This window comes from Podarcis muralis, chromosome 4, assembly GCF_964188315.1.
Source record: "Podarcis muralis chromosome 4, rPodMur119.hap1.1, whole genome shotgun sequence".
Taxonomy (NCBI): Eukaryota; Metazoa; Chordata; class Lepidosauria; order Squamata; family Lacertidae; genus Podarcis; species Podarcis muralis.
Window position 1 is genome coordinate 104,625,264 of NC_135658.1, and position 21,151 is coordinate 104,646,414.

Below are 21,151 nucleotides of genomic sequence, written 5' to 3' on the forward strand. Positions count from 1 at the left end.
AAATCAGGCCTGGGGCACAGTTTATAATGGTTGGGATTTTTGAAAGAAAAAACCCTTTAAAGTTGTTTTTTTTCTGGAGTGCCCCCTACACCAGGGTGTCTTCAGATACATATGCACCAAATAATATCTATCTGAGGCATGTGGAACTGCTCTGAGTATTTTGAAAGTGGTCTTTCTTAATCTGTGAAACTGGATTTAAGAAAATCATGAAATGAAATATGCCTCTTCAGGAATTAGACAAGCACTTTTCCTTATTCCTTGCCTTTTAGTAATTTGTTGCCCATTCCCACAGTTTACATAACATGTTTAAAATAAACCATATGGGATCAGTTCCCTGGAGAATGAGCAGCACTGTCCATCCAAATTATATCATGGTTAATAATTCTTATTTTTGACAGCTTTTGTTGCTGCCACAATAGTGTCACAAAACCTTCTATAATTCATATCAAAATCTCTCTCTCTCTCTTTTGGAGGGGAGCAAATACCTGCTGGAAAAGGAGCTGTTATCACAAGGTAAAGTTAAAGGACCCTTGGACGTTTAAGTCCAGCCAAAGGCGATTTTGGGGTGAAGTGCTTATCTCCACTTTCAGGCTGAGAGAGCTGGTGTTTGTCCACAGACAGCTTTCCGGATCATGTGGCCAGAAAGACTAAACCACTTCTGGTGCAACGGTACACTGTGATGGAAACCAGAGCACACAGAAATGCCATTTACCTTCCCACCACAGAGATACCTATTTATCTACTTACACTGGTGTGTTTTCAAACTGCTAGGTTGCCAGAAGCTGGGACAAAGCAACGGGGGCTCATCCCGTCCCGAGCGTGGATTCGAACCACTGACCATCTGATCAGCAAATCCAAGAGGCTTAGTGGTTTAGACCACAGCGCCACCTGCGTCTGTCAAGGTATCTATGGGGGGAGGGGGGCAGAAGAGGAAGGGATTCTCCTGATGAGAAGGATCAGCTAAAGTGCTTCTTTTGATGCTGAATTCATCTTTAATTACAATTGATCTTGACATAAATAAGCAGAGACAAACAAATAGAGTTTTATGTTCAAGCTCCACGTTATTAAACAGAGCTCTCTGGAATCTACATATTTATATTGGTCTAGATGGTGTTTTCAGCTAGGGAAAGCAATTAGGAGGGTTAGATTAGAAAACTGATTGGCAATAAATACAGAACAATTCCTGCCCCCTCCAGGGGCCTTGCAGCCTCTTTTCTGTACAAAACATTCTGTCTCTGTTAGGGCTACCCCTATATATGCTAGCCCTATATATTTTGGTGCCTGGTGCACCAGATCCTACTTACCCTAATTAATCTTGGGGAAGTCTGCTCCACAAATGGCACAAGCATAGATTGTGCTCCTGCTGGGTTGTGTTCATCATGCACCAAGTCTGTCCTCCACATTCCAGCTCTGAATGACAACCATATTCTGCCTTCCCTTCCTTACTGTGGGGGTTGTCTCTAGATAGCTCCAACTAGCCAAGGATTGCTACCATTGCTCCTTAAAGGAAGATGTATAGCCATATCTTCCTTTAATGTGGCCCATAAACTTCTTGCGCTTCTACCATTTATAATGTGTGACATCCATATTATGTTTCCTGGGAATCACTGTTGCCCCACACTTTCTCCTTCCTTAATCTAGATTATCCCTACCCAGCAATAATCTGTAGAGGAGGAGAAAGTTCTGATCAAACCACTGCCAATGGCAAGTGGGTCTTTGCCTCTCCTTCCCCTTTCTCCCATGCTTCCCCTTCCATTTCTGATTCCATCTGGGCTCCCATTTATTTCTGGATGTTGTCTCAATTATTTCTTTCTTCTTGCCAGAGCTTATTCTACCAGAGCTTCCAAGCAGTTTATGTCGTCTTTTTCTTGCATACTTGTGTGGTATTTCTTTGGCAGGTGATCTGTGGGAGGTGGCAGGTGTTTTGTTCATCCCCCTTTTTCTGCGCTCAGGTGGAAACTGTATTTTGCATGTCATACATTTACTACTTCACAGTTTAACATTTCTTTGCAGAACCAGAAACAATGAATATTTTTAAAAAAAATACTTCCTCAACCTCACTTTTTGCTATGTGAAGGGCAGAGGTTTGGAGGTGGGTCTTGTTGGATGATCAGAGTTTTGTCCCTTACTTTAGCTAGACAGTCAATGAAATGTTTGAAATGGATGCCAATGGAGGAGGAAGGGGTGCTTCACCACATTTGAACGGTTGCTTAAAAGCTACTTTTGGGTTGTTGCTGTTGCTTTTTTAAGGCTCACTATTGGCCCCAAAGTTTTACAGTATATTCCAGCATATTGTTTTGTGCTAAACTGATCCATGAAAAAAAAGATAAATCATTTTTGCACTGTTTCTGTGGGGAGAAAGTTGTCATTTTTTATCAATTTAGAATCAAGTTGAGATGAACCTGAACTAGCAGCAAAAACCCTACATACTCCATTTCAGTAATTAAAATGGCAGTTTCAGATTAAACAGAAGTAGCTTCTGTGCATGTCTGCATTCATGCCCCAGGAAATTCCATTTTGCACATTTCCTGGGAGGATTTTTTTTTTGGGGGGGGGGGTTAAACAATCCAGAACATGTGTTTGGATGTTGAGTGAGTAGTGCATTCTCAGTCTGATCAAAACAGAAGGGTGTGCGCTGAGACAAACTTTGGTAAAAAAACAAACAGGATGCCTACAATGTGTGGTCATGGAACTGTCAGATTTTTAATTGCTGATACATGTGCTTAGCTCTCATATTTGGACAAGAGACAAGTTGAACATGGAAAAAATGGATTTTATGCTCAATGTTACATTTTCAGAAATCCAAGAACCATTTTTATTACATAAAAGTTGCTTTGGGATGGTTGAATAAGTGGCAAGGAAATGGGAGGGAGGATGCTTAACTCTTTCAATGGCCAGTATTGTTCTGCTTTATCTCCCCCCTCCAATAATCTATGCTTCCCCCCCCCCCCCCTGTTAAGTTCCAAATACACTTTTGCAAGTACAATCAAGCATCTGTAATGGTAACAAAAGAGGGAGGGAAAGCAGCTGACATGGAAAGGGTTAATAATACAAAGATGCTCAGTGTTGCTTTGCTCTCTCCCATTCAATGACTCCCCCAGTGGTTTGGCTGTAACAGCCACCCGCCCGCCTCCCACAACAATTGGGGGGAAATTAAATGTGTATCTATGTGATGTTTAATTAGGCCTGGAAAGGGTTAAGGGAAGATATTTCAACATGAACTCAGCATGCATTATTTCAAAGGCAGTGAAGAGCTGATGGACTAGTAGTGGACCTAATTCTGGTCCATCACAGCTGGGATGAACTGCATAAACAAGAAGCTTATTTAAAGGGGTCAGAGCTGCTCTTTACTCCCCATACTCCCCATCACATAAAAAACCCCTTGTACATAAACTGCCTCTGAGAAATCTGAGTGCCAGTTCAAACACAACCCTGTGAATGAGACTCCCTGTGGCCAGAAGCCTCTGGGTGAGAGCTCTTGGGTCTGGACACAGCGATAGCCGCTCCTAGCCCTGTGCAGCACAGCCACTCGCCTGCCGCTCCTGCTCCTGCAGTGTCAGCCTGCTTGAAGCAAGAGAAACAAGAATGTCTCTTGGTTCCTCTCTGCTGTTGCAATAAATAAAACAAAAAACTGAGCACTGATGGACAATGAGCAAGCAAATGATCCACACTTGGAGCGAGCTGGCAGCAGCGCTCTGTGGGTGGCTGTAGCAGCAGTCAGAATTCCTTCTGTTGTCACCCAGAGGCTTCTCTCCACACTGAAGCCATTTTTAGGCCTCTGGTATGGACATAGTCTGCAATTCTGACATTAAAGTTAGAGTTAATATATTCATGCAAGAAAAAGAAAACAATGGTTGTTACCTGAAAATTTTCCTTCCTTACAGCGGGCCGGTCCACAGAGCCCAACAATGGGTCTTTGGCCTCTCCCTTGCTGTTCTGGAGGAAAATTGGACCTGTGAGTTATAAAGCAGAAAACACCCTTCATGCCATACTCCCCAACCACCCGCATTATGCCTGCTAAATTTTAAATGTTCACAGCTGAAATCTGTGCCCAAAGCAGGTTCAAACCTGGACCCTCTGAAAGACAGACATGCACCTCCTTGTTCTCTTGGCCCCACAGCCTGGTTACCCTGCCCCCTGCACAGGTAAGAGATACAAAAACCACAAAAGCCATAAATCTGTCAAGCACAGAATAGTGAAAATACTAACAACATACCCTCCAACATTTCTCTGGTGAAAATAGGGACACCCTATTCCACCAATCATCATCATTACCACCATAATTTTACTATTTCTTACCCCGTCCCCAATCTGACTGGGTTGCCCCAGCCAATCAGGGCAGCTTCCAACATATATAATAAAACATTAAACATAATAAACATAATAAAACATTACACATTACAAAACCTCCCTATACAGGGCTGCCTTCGGGTGTGTTCTAAAGATTGTATAGTTACAGTCATGGGGGGAAAGTAAGTGCACCCTCTTTGAATTCTGTGGTTTTACATATCAGGAGGTAATAGCAATCACTTGTTCCTTAGCAGGTCTTACAATTAGATAAATACAACCTCAGATGAACAACCACACAAGACATATTATGCCGTGTCATGATTTAGTTAACAGAAATAAAGCCAAAATGGAGAAATCATGTGTGAAAAACTAATACACCCTTACTGCTTCCATAGGAATTAAGAGGCTATGTAGGGGCTGCTAATCAAACGTCCTTGCTTAACTGATCATCGGCAAGTGTGCTCACCTCTATAAGAGCCAAAGTTTTGGCAGGTTGCTGGTCTGGAGCATATAGGTGTGCTTTAACACAATCCTAAGGAGGAAAGATGACACAAGGCTCTTAGAGAAGCAGGTGATGCTGCCCATGAAACTGGGAAGGGTTCTAAGGCCATCTCCAACCAATTTTATGTCCATCATATTACAGTGAGAAAGATTATTCAAAAGTGGGAAACATTCAAGGCAGTTGCCAAGTTTCTCAGGGGTGGACACCCCAGCAAATTCACCCCAAGGTCAGACCTAAGTTAGCATGTTAAATGTTAAGGTTCATGACAGTACAATTAGAAAAAGATGAAACAAGTATGGTTTGTTTGGAAGGGTTTCCCAGAGAAAGCCTCGTCTCTCTAAAAAGAACATGGCAGAATGGCTTAGGTTTGCAAAGTTGCATCTGAACAAACCACAAGATTTCTGGAATAATGTCCTTTAGACAGATGAGACCAAAGTGGAGATGTTTGGCCATAATGTACAGTGCCACATTTATCAAAAACCAAACACAGCATATCAGCAAAAGCACCTCATACCATCTGAAGGAGCCTCTCCACCCCCATCATTCAGCCCGGAAACTGAGATCCAGCGCCGAGGGCCTTCTGGAGGTTCCCTCACTGTGAGAAGCCAAGTTACAGGGAACCAGGCAGAGGGCCTTCTCGGTAGTGGACCTGCCATGTGGAACGCCCTCCCATCAGATGTCAAGGAAATAAACAACTATCTTACTTTTAAAAGACATCTGAAGGCAGCCCTGTTTAGGGAAGTTTTTAATGTTTGATGTTTTATTTTATTTTTAGTATTTTGTTGGAAGCCGCCCAGAGTGACTGGGGAAATCCAGCCAGATGGGTGGGGTATAAATAATAATAATAATAATAATAATAATAATTATTATTATTATTATTATTATTATTATTATTATTATTATTTCAAGTACGCTGGGGGAGGGCTGATTTGGGCTTGTTTTGCAGCCATACAACCTGGGAACCTGGCAGTCATTGAGTCAACCATGAACTCCTCTATATACCAAAGAATTCTACAGTCAAATGTGTGGTGATCTGCCCAACAGCTGAAGGACAAGGATCCCAAGCACACCAGAAAATCTACAACAGAATGGCTGAAAAAGCACAGAGCCAAGGGGCTGCAATGGCCCAGTCAAAATTCAGACCTCAACCCAACTGAGGTGCTGTGTGGGACCTTAAGAGAGCTGTGCATAAACAAATGCCAGCAAACCTCAATGAACTGAAGCAATGCTGTAAAGACGAATGGGCCCAAAATCCTCCACAATGATGTGAAAGTTGGATAAGGTCCTACCACAGCCATCTTTCCCATAGGGTTAGGTGGTGCAACGTGCCAGGGCGCCGGCCTCTCAGGGGCTCCCCAGCTGCGCGGCTTTGCTGGCGGTCTCACCTTTCCCTGCATGCCCACCAGCTGCGCCCCGCCAACCATATGGCTGGTGGGTGCACAGCTTCCCTCCCAAGCTTCTGCGGGGATCGCTCTCCTCCCGAGGAGGCTTGGGAGGGAAGCTGCGTTCTCCTCCCGTGGAGGCTTGGGACATGTGCAACTTCACTCCCAAGCCTCTGTGGGGATCGGTCGCCCTCAGCGGCTGGGGGAGAGTTGCCCCCCACGATGGCTGGCAGTGCGCAGCTACGGCCACCCCAACACTATCTGTGGTAATTTGGGGGCGCTGGGCGGATATTTGCACCCCGGTGCCACATCTGCTAAAGATGGCCCTGGGTCCTACAGAAAACAAATACTTCATATTACTTCATGTTATTGCTGCTAAATGTACTCTACAAGCTATTGAATCAGAAGGTGTACCTAGTTTTTCATACATGGCTTTTCCATTTTGGCTTTATTTCTGTTAAATAAATCATGACACAGTGTAGTATGTCATGTGTTGTTGTTCATCTGAGGTGGTATTTCCCTAATTTTAAGACCTGCAAAGGAACAGATAATTGTTATTATGTCTTCATATGTAAAACTACAGAATTCAAAGAGGGTGCACTTTCTTTTTCCCATGACTGTACTTATTCCCTTGGTTTGAGAGTCACATAACTCCATACCCTCCAACATTTCTCTGATAAAAATAGGGTGGTCCAAAGGAAAAGCGGGACAATCCAGGATCACATCAGAAACCAGGATGGCTTCTTTAAATTTGGGACTGTCCCTGGAAAACAGGGAAACTTGGAGGGTCTGTAACTACTGTGTTTCTTTTAAGGACACATTCATATATGACTATTCTTCAATGTGTTGGTCAAAACAAGTAGGACTTACTCAGTGGATTTACAAATGCTTATCAAGACTTGTGAGTGGATCCATTACATGGAAGGGGGGAATATCTGGAAAATGTGGGGTATTTAACATATTGGTCTGCATTCAAAATCCCCTGTAAAGCAGGTAAATGGACTAAATAAATAAATAAATAAATAAATAAATAAATAAATAAATAGTTGTGTGTGTTGGCTGAGCTGTTCCTTCACAAAGAGAGTACCATAAAAATATGGAGTTTTGAACTGGCATCCCAAGCAAGAGGGCAGCTCCAGGTACCTGAGCATCTGAGAACCAGCGATCAAGTGTCAAGTCAAGGTAACAAGCAAGTTAAGAAGCTGAGTGACTGGAGCTAAGTGCCTCCCATTTAATTAATTAAGGCATCACTTAAACTTTAGCAAGGGCACAGTCAGGGTGTGATAGAAGATAAATCCTGTAATATATATAGAGAGAGAGTTCAGGAGCCAAATACTAGGAACAATAAGCCTGGACAAATGCATTTTCAATTCTGCCCCAGAAGGAAAGCTACCTCTAAATTAGCAGAGAAGTCTTGAGGGGCAATAGTAAACCAGAAACCTAGATTAAATACCAATTTTGGAGGAGTAACTCCACCCCACCCCTACCCTTATATGGCTCCACACAATGGAGCAAATGGGAGATATTAAAGGTGGTATTAGCTTTTGTGTGTTCAGACCCAGAGACCTCCCCCCTAAATAAAAACACATTTTAGTTTTGGTTTTTGGCAGAATTTAGGCCGCAACTTTATTGCTTACAGAAAAGTGAGTGGTTGCATAGGCTCTGGTTCGACTAGCTCCCTGCATCCTTGCAGGCAGCGCTGACCCAGGGCACCAGCATAGGTCAGCCAAGGGTGAACACTTGAGGTAGGTGAAAAGCCCGGGAACAGACTCTGTCCACTCCCCAGATGCTCCCCTGGACTCTGGCACGGGCACAACCCCCTCTCAGGCGTTGACCAAACCAAGTTGAGTCCCTGGATTCCTTTAACGGAATACCTTTCACATAGGGATGGCGAGACCGTTCTCCCATCCCTATCACATGAACAAGTGCCCATCCGCAACCTTACAAGTTGTGATGATTTGCTACGCGGCAGGCGAAACCCAAATGGCAACAGCCAATCAGCCAAGTGGGGAAATTTCTGCCATGCCCCTGTCCCAATGACAGACGACACATGACGGAATAGCAAAGTCAAGCGCAAAGCCCTAAAAGTAGGGAGAGGTGGGCGGGTGTTCCGATGCACGAGCCGAAAGAGGAAGTTCTGGGTCACGTGCATGGGTATATATAGGTCCCTCGCTCCGTTTAGACTGCGCCCCATTGGCCAGATTAAACCCAACACCGAGGGACCTACCAATCGGGTGTTGTGGCTAACCAATCAACCCACCCACAACCAGGAGGTCAGTCTCCAGGTCTCACCGCAACACATGCCCTCTTTTAGGGAGGACACAATTTAGGTTCAACGCAGTATAAGTTTCAGTTTTTTAGGGTAAAAGGGACAGCATTTAATGAAAGCCTAAGAGTAGGACTCAGCTGAAAATTTCAGCTTCCAGTTCAATTAACACCAATTTTAAAAGTAGTTCAATTTTTCAATACTAATGTAAATCACAACTTAAACTGCATGGTTGCTTGCAGTATAAAAAGCTTTAGTTACCATATAGCACAGACCTGGTTTAAGGTATTTAGGGCAGCAAAATCAAAATGGCAGATTCCAGGCCAAGTCAAAGCTTCATCTTTCAGTCCAGCATAAAAACTGTTTAAAGTTCTGGAGGGACTTCAAGCTCCCACACCCAGGCCATAGTCCCCACCCAATGTCTACTTCCCATTTAATCACTGCCCATCATCTACTCCTTAAATTACCCTTGTTCTGGTCATGACAATGAGGTAAAATTTCTAGATTCCCTAAATAGCTGCAACCTAGAACAGCTCTGGTCATACAAGAGATGAGAGGGGGTGGGGGCTCTTAATCGTAACTGGCATCTTGCTGTGATATGTCAGTGCTGTTGAACTGACTGGGAACAGCAGTCAGAGTGCTGTCGAAGTCAAAATATTTTGAAATGGCCAAGGAACAGTAACATTCGACTTCAAAAGAGGAAACTCCCCTCAAATGAGATCACCTCTCAACTTCATTTTTTACAAAAGGATAAATTTTTCAGGAATGTCAGGGGGTTGTTCAAAACTTCAAGAACAGAAGCTCATATAGAATATATTCTACAGAATGCCAGGGGAGCGGGGAGGACAAACAGGACCAGGAGAATGCCAGCATGGCTAACAAGCAGAGTCAGGGAAGCTATTAGAGGCAGGAATACTTCCTCCGGAAAATGGCACTATAGTGGTACCTCGGGTTACGAACGTAATTCGTTCTGGAGGTCCATTCTTAACCCGAAACCATTCTTAACCTGAGGCGTGCTTTCACTAATGGGGCCTCCCACTGCTGCGTGATTTCCGTTCTCATCCTGGGGTAAAGTTTGCTACCAGGAGCACCTACTTCCGGGTTAGCGGAGTTTGTAACCTGAAGTGTTTGTAACCCGAGGTACCACTGTACTCTTGCTCAAGAGAGAACAAAAAAGGAACACCAACTTCAGTAAAAGAAATGCAAGCAGTTAACAAAGCATGAATGCAACACTTCCCTTGCAAAACAGCACAGAATTTATTTTAGAGGAGAAATAGACATTACATTACAGTACACTACTATTATATCAAATTCACCGATATGAATTAATTCTCTTCAGTCTAAAGGTTAAACTACATGTGATATGGAGGATCCATGACTGAATCTTCTTACCCCTTTACTTCAAAGTAGCATGGGAAGAAGGGCTGGTAATTTAAATGGGAAATCATGCTGGCAGTTCAAAACTGCACACACACACACACACACACACACAGGCAGACAGAGATGACATTTAGGGAATGTCCCTATATTTCAGAGCACATATGATATTTAGGACCGATATCTATGGTCCTTCACTGGCTCCACATAATGTCTTTATGGTATGGTAGATGCCTGTCACAGACATGAATTCAGGTTTCAAAAAAGTCTGAAATGAGTTAATAACATTGGTAAAGCAAGTAAACCACAATGACTGCTGTTTAAAAAGGGCAATTTAAATCTTTGATATATGCAAGCACAAGCCTGTGAATTGTCCTTTGCCCTCTTCCTCAAAATACAAACCAAAACACTTATTTTAGCTAGAGGATTTTTATCAGGATGTCTCCTTCAATTAGAAGATGTATTTTGGGATTAAAAATAGAACTGACATAACTACTTGTGGTAGGGATTTGTTTATCCGCATGGCCCAAGGATAGTTTAATAATGACAGATAAATGGAATGCACTTCTGAAGCATATCAGGAACATCTCTGTACTGCTTTAAACTAGTCCTTTGGTTCTCCTAGCCTAGTGCTGTGGCTCTTCAGGGTTTCAGATGTGAAACAGGCCATTGATTTGGGCAGCTATGCAAGAGACACTTGGATCACATAAAACATTTGGTGTACTTGCAGCAATAGTAATGGTGTTTGTTTGTGGGTGTATAGTGCAGTTTCTGCCATTCATATTAAGCACAGACATATTTGCCAGTATCAACAGCAAGATGTGTCTCTGGAATGGTGAGAACCCTCCCCAGAATTGTGGCTTTGCACCACAGGAAAATAGTCCTGGCTGAAGTGAAGTACTTACACAAGGAGCAGAACATGCACAACAGCTTTATGCAGTAACTGCATGATCCCCCCGACTATGCCAACAGAAGACAAAGTCATTACCAGATGCGGAATGGATGGAGCTCTGGAGATGGATGCAACCATGGCACTTCAGATAAATGATAAATGGGATCTAGGCTCCCTATCCGAAATATGGCCAGTTTTTCCAGCCAAACCTTGACCCATATGCCTCTTTCAGTATGTCCACACGTCTACAAATGTCTGCTGCAACAAAACTATGTTTGCGCTGTAAAAGCAAGATGAGAGACTATTAATACGTTGGGTTCCAGGAAGGCAGATGGTGTACCAGAGACATAAACATCAATACTCCAGTAATGCAAGCAGTGGGATTTATTGCTATGACCATTTCACTAAAGGTCACCATAAGCCTGCTCTCCCCCCACCTTTTTTTTACTGTTAGATGGATCTGGTAGACAAGACAAAATCCACACTGAAAGACCTGTGGGAAGGTTAGGAGGTGTAGGAAGAGTCGTCACCTGCCAATTCTACTCTTGATTATCAGAAACACAAAATAAAAACTTAAAATTCTGTTTGAAAACAAATCAAAGTCTCTTACCAGGTAACCCAAACCATATACAAGTGAACACATCTGTTCATCCACCCACGTTTTGCCCTGGGCTCGGCTCGCCACTGGTGCGCAGACCTTGGAAAGTTGCCCATGAGGGAATGTGGCCATTGGGCTGATACAGGCTTCCCCACCTCTGCTCTGCATTCCTGTGACTAAAGTGGGAGGGGCAGGGACTTCTAAACCTCTTTATTTGTCCCTCAGAACTCTCCCTAGGCCACACCTCCTCTCCACAGGCCACGCCCCCTCACTAGCCCTGCTTGGCATGCAGATGTCTTGCTCAGATGTCATGCCTCTGCTTGTCTGGATGCAGGATGGAGGGGGGGTGAGCGTGAGCAGAAACTAGCATGCCATTTCCATTCCTTGCTCCACCCACTTTTGCCATTGGCCCCCTCCAGTGCTGCCATGTGGCCCTTGGAAAGTCACCCAGAATGGAATGTGGCCCTCAGGCTGAAGAGTATCCTCACCCTTGTAGGCCTCCTGAGCAGGCCAAGTCCTCAATTGACTTTTTAAATTTATTTATAAAAAACAACATTTTATTTCTTTTTGCATTTCTGCGGACCTCAGAGCTCCACCACGAGCATGCTGCTGTTTCTCAGCGGTTTCGGTTGTAGCTGCCATCACTACCTGAGTTCACTATTAGAAGCCGTGCTTCTTGAGCAAGTTATGATAGTCAAAAGCCAGTGGTGAACTCTGCATTCTTCAGTGTAGGACAAGGGCTTTAAGTTTGTTTTCACTGTAGTTGAAAGGAAAAAAAGAAAGTGTTTTCTGTGCACCACAGGAAAGACTGGAAACTGGCAGAATTTCTTTCATCCAAAAAGTTTGTGAATCGCTTGCCCTCCATAGTGATAATGATGTATTAGACCAACATTCCCAGCAGGTTCATTAGTGCTTGACCAGATGGCATCACAAACTATAACTTTCCAGATCCACTGAATTATGCTTCATTGAAAGCATTATTACACCCAGGTGAGAGATTTCCTGGATGAGGTTAGATGGCTTCTGTCTGGGTTATGGGAAAATCCATGTTTTTTCCAAAAGCTGAAATGCTACAAGTCTGCCCTGGCTTTCTGCCTCTCTTGTTTCTAGGTTAGCAGATCACTCCATAGCCAGGAACTTGGTGCTCTCTTTTTGTCTGGAAAGGTTTTAGGGCCATAATAACAACCCTCTGCTTGCAAGGCAATTGAAATACTCCCCACCCCTCGGAAACCCAGTCATGCATCCGTAAGATAAAAATCAGTAAGGTCCTAAATGAAGTATGAAGGTGCCTCACAGTAACTCAGTCCTAGATAACCACATGCAAAGCAATCACACAACTACTGGCATTTTACAAGTGTTTTCTGTAGTCTAGCTTAATTAATGAACAAGCTGCGTTTTCTATTTTAAACTAGTCAGATGATGACTGCATTTTCATGTGTGTTGTTGGTATCTAGGATTGCCAACTACAGCTTCTAATTCCTCATGCACTTTGAAACATAACATGAAGTGTCTGTGTTGTTCAGTTCTTAGTAGTTTTGTTCTCCTTGAGCTTCTGGACCAAACTGGGATGCCCCCTCCTTCACCCCAGGGTTCAGCACTGATCTGTTAGCAGGCACAGAGGTAATTCTCCTCTCCCATAGTTGGTCAGCACAGTGCCTGCAGATAATAGCTGCCACGGTAGTCTCCATTATCAGGATGATACAGGGTAAGTAGAAAGAGACATAGAGAGCAATCCAAACCCACGGTTTGCTGGAATTAGCAGAGTTTGAAATAGGCAGATGTCCATCCGAAGTCTTTCATCCTGGCTCAGATGGAGAAAAGTGGAAATAAGCTGTCTGGGCCAAGGCCAGAGTAAGCCCTCCAAAAGGGGCAGGATAGAACAGGGGCAGACTTAGCCCTGCCCCAAAATCCTTTCAGCTCAGTCGCATGATCAAGACACCTAGCAGAAGTTTCACTGGCAAAAAGGATGGTGTAAGCCAAGCTCTATTTTAAAGGGCTATTTTCCCTCTGCCAGGCTCAGCCAGCAGAATCCCCACTTCTGAATGGAGTTTGCCCTGGAAGAAGGTGTGGGGTGGGGGGAAAGCACACATATGCTATGCCCCAAGTGGAAAACCCAAGTGTGTGGGAGGGGGGAATAAGGAAGACAGTAAGGGTCTCCATAACTTGCTCCTTTGTTAGGGTTACCAAACGTCCCTGTTTCTCGGGGACAGTCCCCGGATTTGCGAATAAGTCCCCGGACAAATTCCATCCCCGGAATATCCCCAGATTTCACCTAATGTCCCTGTGAAACGCAGCAGCAGCAGTCTCAGCAGCCCGGAGCAGTTGGCTCTGGCTGGCTTCAGGAGCTGCTTGAAGTCCCCATATGATGGTGGTGCAGGGGCTCTCAGATGCAGCTTCCGGGCTGCCTCCACCTTCCCTGACCCCAGCAACTAAGCTGTGAATGGAGGCTTCATGCTGCCTATCAGAGCAACCTCCCAACTCCTACTTTCGTGCAAGCAGGAGGGGGCAGGCATCTCTCAGTTAGGCAATGGGAAGCCTCCCTTCCCAGCTGAGGGATCCCCACCCCCTCCTGCTTGCACGCAAGGAGTGCGATTGGGGCTGCTCCGATATGAAGATCCCTGCTCCCTCCTGGTTGCATGCAAGTAGGAGTTGGGATGGGGCTGTGCTAGTGTGAAGCCTCCCTTCCCAGCTAAGAGATTCCCCCCCCCCTTGCACGCAAGTAGGAATGCGATTGGGGCTGCTCCGATAGGAAGGGAGGCATTGTGCTGCCTGAGCCTCGCAGCCACCGCCGCTCTCGACCCTCCTTCTCTGCCTTCCATGCCTGACCCACGGCGCACAGCTTCCCCACCACCACCAGAAAAGAACCAACAACTCAGGGGCTGCCCAGGCTCATGGAGAAAGGAGATACAGTGGTACCTCTGCTTAAGTACTTAATTCGTTCCGGAGGTCCGTTCTTAACCTGAAACTGTTCTTAACCTGAAGCACCACTTTAGCTAATGGGTCCTCCCACTGCCGCCGCACTGCCAGAGCACGATTTCTGTTCTCATCCTGAAGCAAAGTTCTTAACCCGAGGTACTAATTCTGGGTTAGCCCAGTCTGTAACCTGAAGCGTATGTACCCTGAAGCGTATGTAACCCGGGGTACCATTGTAGAAGCCTCAGAGGAAGGGGAAATGTGGCAGTTGAGGTCAAGGCGGTGGCCATCCCCTGCCACCATCATCGCTGCAGCATCAACATCCCAAACATTTGTTTGTTTGTTTAAAGTGTCCCCGTATTCATTGAAAAAAATCTGGTAACCTTATCCTTTGTAACCTTTAAAGGAAAACGTAGTAGGACTTCTCCCTGTCCCTCACACACACCCCTGAACTGGTGGGACAGTTTCTGCAGGGCCATAGCCACCATTTTGCATGACTCCATCCCACACCATTCTGGGACTGCTGGGCCCAATGCTGGCATGGGAGGCAACGCTGTTCCCCCATCAGCTCTATGGGACTCGGCCCTCCCCTCTGTATCCAGATGTTGCTGAAGTAGCATGGGATACAGCCATGGCCTCGGCAGCAAGACTATTGCTCTTGTAACTTAAGGGCCACCACAGGGTTGCTGCTTCCACATTAATTGCTCCTAACTCTGAGGTCCATGAAGCTGTAGATACAGTTGTAGCTATCAAAAAGACTTATTTTGAGCCTGTTTCATTAATCCTGCCCTAGGACACAACCTGTGTTGCATTGTAGAAATAAAACACTGCTCCTGACAGAAGCAGAACCCTTGCATCCAAAGTTTCTTTTTCAGCCTGCCTAATAGTGTCCATGTGCATCAGCTCCGTATCTTTCATCTCTTAACTTTCAGACATGTAATTTAGCTACACAGCTGCAGTTTAAAAATTATTTCTCTTTCTACCCACCCTCCCACTGCAGCCGCCAGTCTTCTCTCTCTCTCTCTCTCCCCCTTCCTCCCTCCCCCTCTCTCTCTCTCTCTCAAGTGACTCTGTGCAGTTCAGCTCAAGACAAATGCACGCCAGCCAATTTGCTGCTACCCAGGGAAAATGTTAGAACATAAAAACATTCCCTCCCCTCAGCTTCAGAAAGAGCCTAGGGCTCAGGGATGCAAGTATTAGTAAATCTGATGCCATGCATATGCTCCTATTGCAAGTGCTTATAGACAGACCTCTGGCATCTGTCTCTCTGTGTTAAAACAGGCTTAATTGTAATAATATCTCTCTTCTGGATTCTGAGCACACAACACTACAAAACCGACTATGACTGATACCATGGTTAAAAATGTTTTCTTTTTGGGGGGTGAATATATCATCTGTGCATTTTAATGAGCTGAGTTAATGATTGTGAGTCACGTGTATGACTCACATGTGTATGAACTTAACAGTGCCTAGTTTATTTTTTGCTGCTTTTTTATTTTGTTTTACAGATTATAAACGTTGTATTGATTTAATAATCATATAATGTGCGTTTTGCTTTAATCGTGATGTTTAGCTTATTTTTTTAGTTGTTGCCTTTAATAAGGCAGTGTTTTGTAGATTGTAATGGATGCATTTGTAGATGTTCTATTATGTTCTAGTTATTTATTGTTTGTAAGCTGCTTTGGGATTCGTTTGACTGAAAAGCAGCATAGAAAGATTTTATAATGAATCAAATAAAATCTTCTACAAGATCTGAACAGTGAGTTTTGCCCAGAAGCCATGCTGGAAAGGAATCGTCTGCTGCCATCACACCCTCCAGACTGGCTTCCTTGCAATCTGCAGACCTCGTGACCCTTGAAGAACTTCAAGCATCATGGTTTACTGCCCTGATCTCAATGTCCCATTTTCACTCTTGGCTCCCTCAGTAGCTGTTGCTTCCCTTTCAGGATCACATTGTGGGGGAAGCGGCAGACTACAATATTGGCCCAACTGTGAAAAGATCTGCAACAGTGACTGCACACTTCTTGGTTAAGGGATGGGACAGGTTTTTTTAGGAAGCCAGAGGTAAATGGTGACCATGGGCGCTAGTCTGTATGGGCCAGAAGGTCGCACAGAGACTAGGTGAACCAGAGACTAGATGCAGAGGAGCATCAACTGGTTGGAATCAGAGCAATAAATTTGGGCCTGAAGTCATGGCCAGCCATGCCCATCCATGGAGTCCACACATTGAACCAGAAGAACAACATATGAGGTGGGGGGGGGGTCGTTTGCTATCCTTGATTTGCCAGCAGGTGTGGAGGGTAGGAGAGCTCCTCACACCTAAAGAGAAATTCATTATAAGAAGTTTCTGTTTTATCACAGCCGTTCTGGGGCAACCCAGTCAGATGGGTACGTATAATTATATCATTACCACCACCACCACCATTATCTTTGATCTTCACTCTTGTGCCATATAATGATATTTTAAAATAATCTATTTCTTGCTTCTGGCAAAACCATATATAAATGAGATGGTATTTAAATGCGGTGTGGGAAACCTCTCTGAGAAAGGTCACTGCTCTCAGCCAAACATTCCCCCCCCCCCACTTCCCCAAAAATAATAGAAATGGTATTCCTCAGATGGAACCTTTAAATGTGCCTTGAATTACACTTTTGGCAAAACCTGGCAGCAACTCAGGGAAATGTGGAGCTCTTTGTACTGAGACATTTTTCGCTGTCATGCTGAAGCTTCCTAGCTTTTTTCCAAATTCCTCTCAGATGTTTTGCCTGAGGACAAACTTCAAATTCATTACAAATTTCAGTGTTTTGGTAGCAAATCTAGTCTTTGAGCTGTGCCACAGGGCTCTTTGATATTTTCACTGGAAGAAACTAATGTGAGTACCTCTATGGAATTTAAAAAGAAGAAATGTTATTTTCCTTGATTTAACAGTGGAAACTGTTCACAGTCTCTTAATCAAACTTAATGCCTAGGAAATGTTTCATCGAGTGGTTCCCTCTCCCCCCCCCCCCCATTGCTAGTTCTCCTTCCTTCACACATATAATCTCTCATCAAATCTATGTGGCAGCAAGAAGAGAAGAACGGAGCTTTGCAAATCTGCAAACAAGTGTCTTTAGGTGACTGAAAAAAGTTTATGGAATATTACTTGTCAACAGAATGAAAAACTTGGATAGATTTGATAGTTCAAGGCTTTCCACTTCCTGGCTGAGTAAAAAATAACTGAATGAAGAAAATGTAAAGTATAATATTAGACAATTTGTGACCTAATCTTAGTAATATAATTTGCCTTCAGATAGGACAACAGCATTGGCAATTGCTGTTCATTCAGACCAGCAAATTTACACACATCCTTCAGAGGTATGACCCCTTTCTGCAAGAAAGAATGAAAATGGTTGAAAAGCTGACATCCAACATGAATTATAACAGCAGAGGCTGAATCTTCTCAAGGTCTTTTATTTTACAGAGCTTATTACTATTCACATTCTTACTCAAGTCTATAAGCTGTAAAATTCTCCCTTCTTGTAGCAATAACTCACTTTCTAAAATGACACCTTGTACTTTCTCTCTCCCTCTTGCATGCGCGCGCACACACACACACACACACACACACTGCGACTTTCATTGTTATCATTGCTCAGTTTAGCAGTCAAAACATAGTTTTCCACATCCTTCCATTTAATTCTACTGTAGAACAATAACAATACATCCTTTAATACACCTATGGAGTTCTTCTAAGGGGGTTGGTTCCTGTACCTTCTTTGCTTTCCTCTAAGCTGAGGCAAGCCTCTTTCTACGCAAGAGGCCACAGCAAGTAGCCACACACCGTGGTCATGCAGGGTCTGTGAAGGACTGCCCTCAACGTTTAACCTTTAGCCTTTCAGCTTGTGGCCCATCAAGCCGAACAGAGCCACCAGTCCCCTCTTTAACACATGAAGCTGCCTTGGAATGAGCCAGGCCACAGGCCCATCAAGTTCAGTGCTACCTTCTGAGGCAGGCTGTGGATTTCCAGGGCACCAGGCACAGGCTGTTTCCAGCCCTGATTCTTTCTTTTACTCTGGGAAGACAAGGGATTGAAGTGAGGGCCATTTGCATGCCAAACATTCACCCCCATTTTTAACACTCCTATGCAGACACAAAAGTCAGAGCCTTATTGACATACAGCATCATGATCAGATACTGTACTGCAAGTGAACTACTGTTCTCCAGTGGGACGTGCATTGGCTTGGCTAACTCACAACGTTAAGCCAAACTATGGCACAAAGTAGGACTGCAGCTTCTAATTTGCTCCCCTCCCCACACACAACTTCCATGTGTCATGACTGGGCTTAGGGCTATGTGTAAACTTAGGTTCATGATTTGTCTTACAGCCAACAAACCAGGAGTTGTAAACAAGGTTTGTTTTGCGCTTACCAATCACGTTTTTTTGTGGGAGACACAAACTAAAAGTCTGGGTTCACACATAGCACTAAGTCATGGCTCAGAGCCCGGTTGCGCAACAAGGGGGGAGCAAAGTGGCCACACTTTTCTGACTGTGAACCAGTACTTTTGCTCTTTCATGCTTGCTCATGTTTTGACTAAGCATCACATGCAAATGTGGCCGTTAAGAAGGCCAATTTCAAAAAGCTGAAGGAGCTAGGGGGTGTGATCCCATGGTCAGAAATACTCAATGAGCAGGGAGTCCAAGAAGGATGGGAGTTTCTAAAAGGAGAAATACTGAATGCCCAAATGCGGACAATACCAAATTGGCCTTCTTAAAGTCCAGAGTGTGTGTCGAACTACACTCAGTTTTCCCTTGCCTCTGTATCCTGGAACCCAGGAGAACAAGAGCACTTCCACTTCATCAATCCGTTCCTCCTGATTGGCAAGGACCAGGTCCAAGAACCTTGTTGGTTCTTCCACCTTCTGGGAAATGAAATGAAGCAACTGAGGCATTTGACAGACCTTAATGCTTCTGCTGATTAATATTTGTTAGTTGTTTTTCTCACGAAGTGACTCAAAATGATTTGCATAAAAAGCTTATGACATTCATTTTTTGCATATTCATTTTTCAATTTTTAGGAGCACATTTATATGAACTTTAACTATAGAGAGCTAAAAGCATTTTTGCACTCATTTTGTGAAATTATGTCCATTCAAATACCCAGCAAGCATCTATGGTGTTCTTCTTTAGATGCTTACTTAAAACATTTTGAATCATCCTGGCTTTCCCTTTCAGCATGACTCAGCCATGCTGCTCATCATATTGAAGGTGCTTAACTGTATCTTCTATTTCATTTTGTCCTGGGGCAGCTGTGTGGCTCACTAGCCCCACCCACCTCAAACCTCACGCTGTTAACACTTCCCACTCTTGACTAACCTGGGTAAGCCCACTCCTCACTCCCTTTACACATCACAACCTCCCCCTCCCTTGTGATAATGCCAGACCTTCTCCCCACTCCATGCAATTGGCAGGCCTCCTTTGAACCTTCCCAGTCTCAATTTTGATGTGAATCTCTTCCATTTTGCAGCCTTGCTTTGCATCCCCTTCTCTCCCATGCCTTCTCTCCCCTCCTTTCCCATGACCTCCCCACATGCACACAGACCACCCCCCCCCAGAGTCTTCTGGATCTTATCTCCCCCACACACACTGCAACTGCTAAGCCCCATTTCCACAAACCCACCAAATTCTGAAGCAGACAGCCCCATCTATTCTGCGTCTCCTTGGTATCTGGGTTTTCATTTCCAACCCCTATACCAGGGGTCTGCAACCTTTAAGACAAAAAGAGTCACTTGGACCCGTTTCCGAGGGGGGGAAAAACTGGGAGCCGCAAAACTCATCATTATAAAAATAACTTTTTTGTCGCTTTTTTATTATTTCTATGTTTGACCCCTCAGAATTACTCCTCCTCATAGAAATAAACGTTAAATTAACAAGTTACCTTTTTTTGTTTGTGTGTTCTTCACTCCCCTTCAAAACAGTGACCAGCGTACATGCCCCTTACAATGTAGCGGGCGGGCGGGAAGGTGACGTCGGGACAGTGAGTGACTAACGCACGCACCGCCCCCATGCGACGTCACAGCCAGTACAGCGCCCGCCACAGTGGGGAGTGTCGGGGCGCACAATGTGCCTCCTCCCCTCGCTAGTATCCGCCCCGGAGCCGCGGCAAAGGTGTAAAAGAGCCACATGCGGCTCTGGAGCCGCGGGTTGCAGACCCCTGCCCTATACCAATGCTACATCCTCCTTCCTCCTCTTCTGCTAATCCTCTGTCCAACACATCTGGCAAAGCTCTTGGGTGCAAAAGAAACTCCTCTGTACATGTGCAGAGTGCCTGTGTATTTTTTTCACCACCCCATGACTGGTCTCCTTAGTGCACTCCTTTTTCCTTTTCTCTTTCTCTCCCACCTCCCCGTCTCACTACTTCCCTGTATGGGACACTTCCCCACACAATTTCCCCTTTGATACCTACCCTTTAGCTTCCCTCCATGATTTTGTATCCCTTTTCTCCCTCCCCTTCTGGTAAACCCTGCTTTCTACCCACCCCGTCACGAATCTTGCCACAACAGTATTCTGCTCAAAAGTGGCACCAAAAAAATAGTCAAAAGGCAATGTGTGAATTGAATATTACATTCAACCGCTGCAGTGTGCTGTGGAAGGTTTCAGTTGCAGTGATTTTTCTAACTTCATTCAAAATTCTCATGAAAGGAAACAATTGGATAATGATCTTTGATCCTGTGGGCTTTCTAAATAGTTTTATTTATTTCAATAGTTCATTTTCAGTCTCTCCAACAAATTTCCACTGTTGAGGTCTCTTCTGGTAAGAGAGAAGAGTTAAGTGGTCTGCAAAAACTGAGGAGGAAACCTTGAAGATACCTGCTGCCCCAGAATACAATATAATTTCTGCCAGCAGTTTCAAGGGAATGCCTGGCTTAATATGGAATGGAAGGAATTAAAAG

At 44.4% G+C, this 21,151-nt stretch overlaps 1 protein-coding gene across 2 annotated transcripts in view; it reads right to left on the reverse strand.

The window, feature by feature from the left end:
* The window catches only part of PCDH17 (protocadherin 17), a 137,742-nt gene that overhangs the window by 7,881 nt on the left and 108,710 nt on the right, over positions 1–21,151 (reverse strand). The window contains exon 5 of one of the 2 annotated variants that reach the window (XM_028728419.2): positions 3,862–3,936. The exons of the other annotated variant lie outside the window; for it this stretch is intronic. Within the exon in view, the coding sequence (XP_028584252.2) occupies positions 3,862–3,936 (75 nt within the window). The remainder of the gene's footprint in view (positions 1–3,861; positions 3,937–21,151) is intronic. 2 annotated transcript variants of the gene reach the window in all.